Consider the following 10,956-nt stretch of genomic DNA (forward strand, 5'->3'; position numbering starts at 1 on the left):
CTGTTGGGTTTCGTGCTAGGCATATTCTAGCAGGAAACCCAACAGTGTCATCGGTGTCTACAGTGACTGCTTTGAGTATTGTATTGCTACATTGTGCCGCAGTGACTGTTGTCCTTGACGGCACTGTTGGGTTTCGTGCTTGGCGTATTCTAGCAGGAAACCCAACAGTGTCATCGGGGTCTACAGTGACTGCTTTGAGTATTGTATTGCTACATTGTGCCGCAGTGACTGTTGTCCTTGACGGCACTGTTTTTTTTTATCAACAGTGGACAAAGTCCGAACACGTTGGCGTTCGATCAAGGACCGCTTCAACAGTGATGTTCGTGCTGAGGGCCAGGTTCGCAGTGGATCTGCGTCAAGGACCAGAACTAGATACCGTCACTATCACGCTTTGCAGTTCCTAAGACCGGTCCTTGCCACAAGATCGTAAGTATTATACATTTTGGGTTTTTATTTTTATTAATCTGTGTTTTTCTAACCCACAGCTGATGCTTCTTGTAAAGGCATGGTAGTAATGATTTTCCTTTCTTCCACAGCACCTGGAGCAGCACCCTGCAACCTGGCCCTGGAGCGGTCCTTCCTCGGACGTCCTCTGACCCGTCCCAGCCATCCGACAGCCAGGAAGCACCTTGCAGGTCAGCCACACACACAGCTGGTGACCAGGAAGCTGGGCCATCAGGTGTTCCCCTGTCCCAGGTCTCTGCCACTGGTTATGCGGGCACTACCCGCCAGCGGCAGAGGGCCTTGGACAGGAATGTCTTGCCCGAGTTTATGCATTTGAGCGAGACATTTAATTCCAGCCTCAAGTCACTGTCCGACAGAGTTGAAAGCGGTTTTGCACTAATGGAACGTGGTTTTAACCACTTTGAACACCGCTTCAATTCTGTAGAACAGCGCCTTGACCGTCTGGAGGCCGACCTCAACAGACCAGCACACCATTTTTTTAGTAAGATTGAAAAGGGCATGGCGGAACACCTTAGTCCTGATCAACAGCTGAATGTGCTGCAGGCCTGCAACAATGCTTTCTTGCAGGCTATGCAGCATAATCGGTACGGTCAGCAGTCAGTGGTGTCCTTTCCACCTGTGCCACCATTGACTCGCTTCACCTCACTACCGACTTGTGCTGCATACCACTGCACGGACACCTCTCTTCAAAGCCAGGACACCCACCGTTACACCACCACAAGTCTGAGTGCAGCTGGTCACTTCACCGACACCACCATGGCAAGCGCTGCTCCTGTCTGGAGCACCACCGCCAATCCCATGCATGCGTGGAGCTCAGCCACCACTAGGCAAACATGGAACAGCCCTGCCGCTACAACAACATGTAGTAGCCCTGCCACCACCACTCTGCAAACCTGGGCCATCACTGCCGCCACCAGTCCTCCTGCAAGGACGAGCACTGACAACGAAGAGCAGCATCAGCCACCTCAGCAGCAGCAGCCAACTCAGCAGCAGCCGCCACCTCAGCAGCAGCCGCCACCTCAGCAGCAGCAGCCACCTCAGCAGCAGCCGCCACCTCAGCAGCAGCCGCCACCTCAGCAGCAGCAGCAACCACCTCAGCAGCAGCAGCCACCACCTCAGCAGCAGCAGCCGCCACCTCAGCAGCAGCCGCCACCTCAGCAGCAGCCGCCACCTCTGCAGCAGCAGCCGCCACCTCAGCAGCAGCAGCCATACCAGCAGACGGGGGACCTACATTCCATATTTGCCCCTACTTCAAGGCGAAATCAATCAAGGCGGGCATTGGGCCAAAGTCGGTCCAGGCACACAAGCCTACGGCGACATGCCATTACAACTAATGTAAATGAACAGATTTCCTCTCCTACAAGTGTTCCAAGTTTAATTCCCTTAACTGGACTACCTTCCCCCACAAGTTTTGTTGCCCCTTCCCCTCAAACACCGTCTTCAACTGCAAGTGTTGCATATTCCCTGCACACCCCCAAATTGAAACCATCTGCCCCCAAACGCCGTAAAAAATAATTTTTATTTTTTTTTTTGTGATAAAAAATAAATTTACATTTGTGGTTCACCATTAATAAGTTTCATTAATGTTGTTTGCGCCGCTCACACACACTGATGGGTAAATACATGTTAAAAACCAACCCAAGGGCTAGTATAGTCATATGTGAAATAACATGGACTAGTATAGTCATTCCAAGGCCTAGTGTAATAACTCTAGTTTTACCAAATAGAATCTGGTTTCATGAAAAACAAACTGTTGAAACTATAAGTTTCTTTCTAGTTTCACCAGTTTGTTTTTTGTGAAACAAGATGCTAGTTGTTAAAAATCGAGTTATTACAGTAGGCCTTGGTATGACTATACTAGGCCGTGGTATTTCACATATTACTATACTACTAGCCCCAAGGCCTACTATACTCATATTTGAAATACCACGGCCTAGTATAGTCATTCCAAGGCCTAGTGTAATAACTCTAGTTTTACCAAATAGAATCTGGTTTCATGAAAAACAAACTGTTGAAACTTGTCTAAAAAATAAGTTTCTTTCTAGTTTCACCAGTTTGTTTTTTGTGAAACAAGATGCTAGTTGTTAAAAATGCTAGTTGTTAAAAATTGAGTTATTACAGTAGGCCTTGGTATGACTATACTAGGCCGTGGTATTTCACATATTGCTATACTACTAGCCCCAAGGCCTAGTATACTCATATTTGAAATACCACGGCCTAGTATAGTCATTCCAAGGCCTAGTGTAATAACTCTAGTTTTACCAAATAGAATCTGGTTTCATGAAAAACAAACTGTTGAAACTTGTCTAAAAAATAAGTTTCTTTCTAGTTTCACCAGTTTGTTTTTTGTGAAACAAGATGCTAGTTGTTAAAAATGCTAGTTGTTAAAAATTGAGTTATTACAGTAGGCCTTGGTATGACTATACTAGGCCGTGGTATTTCACATATTGCTATACTACTAGCCCCAAGGCCTAGTATACTCATATTTGAAATACCACGGCCTAGTATAGTCATTCCAAGGCCTAGTGTAATAACTCTAGTTTTACCAAATAGAATCTGGTTTCATGAAAAACAAACTGTTGAAACTTGTCTAAAAAATAAGTTTCTTTCTAGTTTCACCAGTTTGTTTTTTGTGAAACAAGATGCTAGTTGTTAAAAATGCTAGTTGTTAAAAATTGAGTTATTACAGTAGGCCTTGGTATGACTATACTAGGCCGTGGTATTTCACATATTGCTATACTACTAGCCCCAAGGCCTAGTATACTCATATTTGAAATACCACGGCCTAGTATAGTCATTCCAAGGCCTAGTGTAATAACTCTAGTTTTACCAAATAGAATCTGGTTTCATGAAAAACAAACTGTTGAAACTTGTCTAAAAAATAAGTTTCTTTCTAGTTTCACCAGTTTGTTTTTTGTGAAACAAGATGCTAGTTGTTAAAAATGCTAGTTGTTAAAAATTGAGTTATTACAGTAGGCCTTGGTATGACTATACTAGGCCGTGGTATTTCACATATTGCTATACTACTAGCCCCAAGGCCTAGTATACTCATATTTGAAATACCACGGCCTAGTATAGTCATTCCAAGGCCTAGTGTAATAACTCTAGTTTTACCAAATAGAATCTGGTTTCATGAAAAACAAATTGTTGAAACTTGTCTAAAAAATAAGTTTCTTTCTAGTTTCACCAGTTTGTTTTTTGTGAAACAAGATGCTAGTTGTTAAAAATCGAGTTATTACAGTAGGCCTTGGTATGACTATACTAGGCCGTGGTATTTCACATATTACTATACTACTAGCCCCAAGGCCTACTATACTCATATTTGAAATACCACGGCCTAGTATAGTCATTCCAAGGCCTAGTGTAATAACTTGTAATGGAGCAGATTACATGAGCAGATTACATTCATCCACTCAATGCTGACTTGTATTCCCCATGGACTTTCATTGGGGTTGGGTTTTGAGGGTTGTGTTTTGAGAAAATCACATACTTTGTTTTAAACTAGTTGCACAATTTTCTCTTAAATGGTTTCCTGATTCATGGCCTGCAGCTTTGCTCATTCCAATATATTTCACGCAGACTAGCAATGCTGCATTTTAACTCGTATGTGTATTTACCTGCCCAGGTGTGTGAACATAACAAAATTCAGTTATACATGGGAAGTTTTTTAATTAATTGGAGTTTAAAAAATATAGTGCACTCAGTAATGGTATCAAATAAGGATTTTTATTACCATAAACAACAACATTACACCATTTCATCTTGCCAGTGCACCCGTCCTACATCAGAAATAAAGTAGGCCGCAAATTTGTCCCTCATTTGGCCAACTTCAACGGATGACCTGAGAGTGTGCTGAGTGAATTCAGGCAATGGGTTAGGAGCATCATCGTCCAGTTCAAAGGTCGGGTGCTCTTTAGCCATCACAAAGTTATGTAGAACCACACAGGCCTTCACCACCTCATCGACTGTTTCAAGTTTAAGATTAATGGCCGTGCCCAGAATTCGCCATCTGGAAACAAGAATCCCAAAAGCACACTCGACAGTTCTTCTGGCCCTGGTCAGCCTGTAATTAAAAATTTTTTTGGTGTGGTCCAAGTCCCGGCTGGAGTAGGGTTTCAGTAAGTTTCCGCACATTTGAAAAGCCTCATCGCCAACCATTACAAAGGGCAGTGGCGGAGCTTCGGTGTGAGGAAGAGGCCGTGGCATAGGGAAATTAAATTGGTTGCCATACAACCTCCGGCCCATGTCTGAGTTTTTAAAAGCCTGCGAGTCATTACCACGGCCAAATGCTCCAATGTCCACTGCTACAAACATACATCCGGCATCCGCAATCGCAATGAGTACTATTGAAAAGTACTTTTTGTAATTATAGTACTCAGATCCCGTTCTTTGGGGTTTGATGATCCGTATGTGTTTCCCATCAACAGCTCCCAAACAGTTGGGAAAATTGCATACTGTCCAGAATTTGTCAGCAATTTCCATCCACTTTTCAGCGGTGGGCAGGGGCATAAATTCTGGGCAAAGAACATTCCAGAGAGCCCGGCAGGTGTCAGCAACAATTCCAGACAAGGTAGAGATTCCAATACGGTACTGGAAGTGTAGTGAGGATAGGGTTTCTCCAGTCGCCAGGAATCTGTGAACAGACAAAGAAGTAAAATTAATATTTATGTATATTATTTTTAAAAACTATAAAAAAAAATATTAGTACATTCACGAAAACTAATTACCTAAGGTTTTGAATACTAAATTTACAAAAAAAAACATCAGACCACACCCCTTTGTTTTTAAAACATACCGTAATGTCACCAGTAGCCGTTCCTCAGGAGGAATCGCACGACGGAGCTGTGTGTCCTGTCTCCGGATGGATTGTTGGACACGAGCAAGCAAATCCATGAAACTTTCGTGGGACATCCGGATATAATCAGTAAATTTCTCCGGGTTTGCACGTAGCTCGCTGTAGAGGGTGTGGTATGCCCCACGGCTCTCCCGGAGTTCAACAATCGGATGTATCCACATACGCCGCCGTCTTCGCTGCCTCTCTCTCTTCCTTTGTTCATGGCAAGCAACTGCATACGCCTGAGCCATCGCGATGTCCAAATCCAAGTTGAAGTGAAAACTCTTCCAGCGCAGATCCATGGTCACGAGAAGAATCAAGCAAATGTGAAGAATACTGTAGACAGGGTCTATATATATTAACATACCACACCCACAATGAAGTCCCATTGGTCTTGTGTGTTGTTGAATGGTTGTTTTTTCTTTTTTGTGGGGTTTTTCAAAAATCTGTAAAAAAACGCAAACGCACAAAAAACGCATACAAACGCGCAAAAACGCTGCGTTTTTTTCCTGCATGCGCATTAAAATGCTGGAAAAAAACGCAGCGTTTGTATGCATTTGTATGCGTTTTTTTAATGCGTTTTTTTGCGGGAAAAACGCGCTGCAAAAAAAAGCAAGTGTGAAACTAGCCTAACACATTAGCCGGATGATGGGACTACTACTGTCCCATCATTGGCTAATGTGTCAATCACTGTCATGGTAGCAGGCATCGCCCGATGGGACTTGTAGTCCCATCGGACGATGCCTGCACAGACCCCCGAAGCCTGCACAGACCACCGGCAGGCTGGCACAGCCCCCCGGCAGGCCGGCACAGCCCCCCGGAGCCTGCACAGACCACCGGCAGGCCGGCACAGCCCCCCGGCAGGCCGGCACAGCCCACCGGAGCCTGCACAGACCACCGGCAGGCCGGCACAGCCCCCCGGCAGGCCGGCACAGACCACCGGAGCCTGCACAGACCCCCTGGCAGGCCGGCACAGCCCCCCGAAAGGCCCGTACAGACCCCAGAGAGGCTGTACAAGGCAAAAACAGGGTTTTTCTTATTCCGATACCGGAAGTCCCATAGACTTGAATGGGACTTCCGGTATCGGAATCGGCGATACCAATACTTTTTTTAAAGATCGGCCGATCCATTCTGATCCGATACTTTGAAGTATCGGACGGTATCGCTCAACTCTAGTTGTTATGTTAAAAAGTAAAAGCAACAAAGGCAGGTTACATTTTGACTCCTTTATCTCTGTCAAGTGTATTAGTAGTGAGAAAGAATCTGATAATGGATTGTATGTCCCATCCCTCATTTAAATTCCAGCAGGGTGATGTAGCCTCTGGCAGAGATACCATCAGTTGAAGTCAATGTTCTATACAGCCCACCTCCTTCACCACTGTTCTGTCTCCAATATCTGATTTATTATCTGCTTGTTAATGTTTTTAGTGTTTTTGGCTCCATCTAGTGACCAGAGTCATAACCGCAGTGTTATTGCATTTTACTTTCACTTTCTAATCTTTTTTCTCTCCTTTTGCAATGCATTCTGTTAAGGTTGCAATGCACCCTGGTAAGCTTTGCAAAGGATTATGGTTAGTCCAGCCCCCATTTTTCCTCCAGTCCACCATTTTCCCTCAGCCTGCATCCTGGAAGCATCTCATTTCTCTTCTCCCCTTGTGACAGCATCGCTGGTATGTACTCATGCTTCCTGCATCTAATTTCTGTCCCATATTAGCCTGCCTAGTTAGTTTTCCCCTGCTCAGCTAGTAGTGCAGATGTTGATTTATAATGTATATATGTTTTCCAATGTACCCAGTACTGACTGAGTGCATATATGTTTTTGTTTGTAGTTTCACCTTGCCAATATACCATCACGTTCAATAAAACACAGATTCAACCTACAGTCTCCTTATTGGAGCCCGGTATAGCGGTTTAGCTGCCTGTATAAGCTACATGAATTCTGATTCATTTAGTTAGGACAGAACAACCACCATAACAGTTAATTTTGTATACAATAGAATTTCCATTCTGTCAGTGACACCTGTCTGTTATGACCCATATTCCTTTAACCCACATCACACTGGGGGTCTAAGGAATATACTACATCATAACAACTTCATCCAGTTTATTCTTTAGAAAATGGTGAGGAATGTGCTACTAGTGCAATCAAAATGGCAAGGCAGAGAAAGGTGAATACTTAAAACTCAGCAAGAAGTGTTGCGCAGCAGGCACAACACTGACAGGGGCATGATAGCTCACTTTCCAAAGGCTGCAACTGCTTCCGTGAAGTCATGAATAAGAAGTATCAGGACTCTGGACCACAGAGAGGAAGGAAAATAGTGTGCTCTTGGTGAGTGCTGCCAATGAGGATAGGAGCATGAAGGTTGTTAAAGATTTATTCGGACTACGCATGTCAGGGTTGATCTTATTCATTCATCAGGTACATAATAAAAAGTTGTCCATCATGATCTTTAATAGGGGTCAATAATGATGTAACAAATTCATGAGGTAATGGATAAAATTAAAACAATTAAAAAAACAAACAAAATGATATATGCAACAATTCTAATTTATGAGATATATGTGCAATGTGTATTGCATAAAAAGTGCTGCAATAAGGGAATCTAAACTGGTATATGATAATGACAATAACCTGAATGTGATCAAAATTAGTATAAAATATAACTGAGGACTAAACAATAGCATATTATATTCCAAAAAATGATTACCATTTGTGTTAAAAATAATTAAATTAATAAAATAGAAGAGATTTGGTAGTAGTTGGAGTGGGAGAAAAAGGAAGGGGACCAATAAGGAAAACTATGGTAATTTGTATTTTCTATGCACTCATTTAAATCATCAGGGGTTAGAGAAGCTAATTTAACCCCTTCGCACCCGAGCCTGTTTTTGACTTCGTGACCAGGCCAATTTTTTCAATTCTGACCAGTGTCACTTTATGAGGTCATAACTCTAGAACGCTTCAACGGATCCTACTGATTCTGACATTGTTTTCTCATGACATATTGTACTTCATGATGGTGGTAAAATTTTTTAGATATGATCTGCGCTTATTTGTTAAAAAATCAAAATTTGGCGAAAATTTAGAAAATTTTGCAATTTTCAAACTTTTAATTTTTATGCCCTTAAATCAGAGAGTGATATCGCACAAAATAGTTAATAAATAACATTTCCCACATGTCTACTTTACATCTGCACAATTTTGGAAACATAATTTTTTTTTTAGGAAGTTATAAGGGTTAAAAATTGACCAGCGATTTCTCATTTTTACAACAAAATTTGCAACACCATTTTTTTTGGGACCACCTCACATTTGAAGTGAGTTTGGGGGGTCAGTATGACAGAAAGTACCCAAAAGTGACACCATTCTAAAAACTGCACCTCTCAATGTACTCAAAACCACATTCAAGAAGTTTATTAACCCTTCAGGTGCTTCACATGAATGAATGGAATATGGAAGGAAAAAATAAACATTTAACTTTTTTTCACAAACATTTTACTTCAAAACCATTTTTTTTATTTTCACAAGTGTAAAAAGAGAAAATGAACCACAAAATTTTTTGTGCAATTTCTCCCGAATACGCCGATACCCCGTATGTGGGGCTAAACCACTGTTTGAGCACACGACAGAGCTCAGAATGGAAGGAGTGCCGTTTGACTTTTTCAATACAGAATTGGCTGGAATTGAGATCGGATGCCATGTCGCATTTGGAGAGCCCCTGATGTACCTAAACAGTGGAAACCCCGCACAAGTGACCCCATTTTCGAAACTAGACCCCTTAAAGAACTTATCTAGATGTGTCGTGAACACTTTGAACCCCCAAGTGCTTCACAGAAGTTTATAACGTAGAGCTGTGAAAATAAAAAAAATCATTTTTTTCACAAAAATGATCTTTTAGCCTTCAATTTTTATTTTCCTAAGGGTAACAGGAGAAATTGGATCCCAAAAGTTGTTATCCAATTTGTCCTGAGTACGTTGGTACCCCATATGTGGGAGAAAACTACTGTTTGGGCACATGGTGGGGCTCGGAAGGGAAGTAGTGATGTTCTGAAATGCAGACTTTGATGGAATGGTCTGCGGGCGTGATATTGCATTTACAGAGCCCCTAAACCTAAACAGTGGAAACCCCCAATTCTAATTCCAACCCTAACCCCAACACACCCCTAACCCTAACCATAACCCTAACCACAAACCTAACACCAACACACCATAACCTTAATCCCAGCCCTAGCCCTAGCCCTAACCCTAACCCTAGCCCTAACCCTAACTCTAACCCTAACCCTAGCTCTAGCCCTAACCTGTGTACCTGCTTTTTTTTCTTTACTTTTTTTCTTTTTGTGACAAGATCGCTGCCCTGCGATCTGACTCATAGTAACGCCACTTCTCCTCTGCTTTCACACTGACAGATGATCAGAGGTGAAGCAGCGTTACTATGTGACAAGATCACTGCCTGGCACATAATAACGCGACTTCTCCTCTGATCTCACAATGACAGATGATCAGAGGAGAAGCAGCGTTACTGTGTGACAAGATCGCTGCCTGTCACAGCTGTGACAGGCAGCGATCAGCTGTGCCAGGCAGCGATCTAGTCACACAGTAATGCTGCTTCACCTCTGAATCATCTGTCAGTGTGAGATCAGAGGAGAAGCCGCGTTACAATGAGTGAGATCGCCGGGAAACAAGCAGCTTTCCCAGCGATCGCTCCCATTGGCTGCTGTGACGCTGATGTCATCAGGACCTGAACCAATCAGGTCTCGATGACGTCAGGGGTCCCAGCATGCATTGTGCACCGGGATCCCCGCGTTATAAGGTATGTGGGGGTCCCGGGGGGCACAAAACCGCCGACAGTAGATAAACGTCGGCGCTGCACAAAGCCCAGCAAGCGCCAACGTTTATCTACAGTGGGCAGTCGGGAAGCGGTTAAAAATCGAATAAGATTCTCAGCTAGTGAGTTTCTGATATCGATTAGGGGTATTTTCCAGTATTTGTTCTATCATAATTAATTAAAAACCTATGGGATATTTTTGATGTTCTGTTAAAAATTGTTTGGTAAACTGTGATTAGTGACCACATTCTGGATACTGTGTCTATGCTTGTTCATTCAGTTGTGTGTTGCTTGGATAGTTGTACCCACATTTTGAAAGTTACAGGTATATTAAAGCAAGTAAATGACATAATTTGAGTTGCAAATAAGATATTGAATAATGGATTAGTTCCCACCGGTGATTGCAAACAAAAATTCCTTGCACAGTGGTCTTGCCATCTTGCTGCATAAGCATTTGGTCCCCCCCCACAACAATATGACCCCACTGATATTAGTGGAGACTCTTAGACAGAATGGGATCATTTTGAGAAAACATTTCTGTACATTTGTATGCATGCTTTAAAATGTTTGATTTATTCAAAAAGATTAACAGTCAGCCTTTTAGATGATATGAGGCCACATGAGATGGCAAGCATGATTGCAATGACAAGTTGTGTTGCTGCCATGGTGGCAGAGGCATTGGCAGTGGTAGTAGCCTTCTTGGTCAGGACAGATCTCAGAGTGGGCAAAAAAAAGTCATGTGTAAGAATTTATTTTTCATGGTGTCAGAGGACCAATCCATTGCAGGCTGTGCAGCTGGAAAATAAGCCAGGTACATCCTGGCACACGTCGGAT

At 42.8% G+C, this 10,956-nt stretch overlaps 1 protein-coding gene across 1 annotated transcript; it reads left to right on the forward strand.

Annotated features, from left to right (window-relative positions):
- The first annotated feature begins 202 nt into the window (after positions 1–202).
- On the forward strand, positions 203–2,039 carry LOC141094500 (uncharacterized). The gene is made up of 2 exons (XM_073580346.1): positions 203–426; positions 537–2,039. The coding sequence occupies exon 2, from the start codon at positions 772–774 to the stop codon at positions 1,978–1,980; it is 1,209 nt and encodes a 402-aa protein (XP_073436447.1). The 5' UTR covers positions 203–426; positions 537–771; the 3' UTR covers positions 1,981–2,039.
- The last annotated feature ends 8,917 nt before the right edge of the window (positions 2,040–10,956 follow it).

Source organism: Dendrobates tinctorius, unplaced genomic scaffold, assembly GCF_039654945.1.
Source record: "Dendrobates tinctorius isolate UK_male_01 unplaced genomic scaffold, ASM3965494v1 ptg000064l, whole genome shotgun sequence".
Classification (NCBI taxonomy): domain Eukaryota; kingdom Metazoa; phylum Chordata; class Amphibia; order Anura; family Dendrobatidae; genus Dendrobates; species Dendrobates tinctorius.

Coding starts and splice junctions, on each gene's coding strand:
- LOC141094500 (XM_073580346.1), top strand. CDS start 772: ATGCATTTGAGCGAGACATTTAATTCCAGCCTCAAGTCACTGTCCGAC.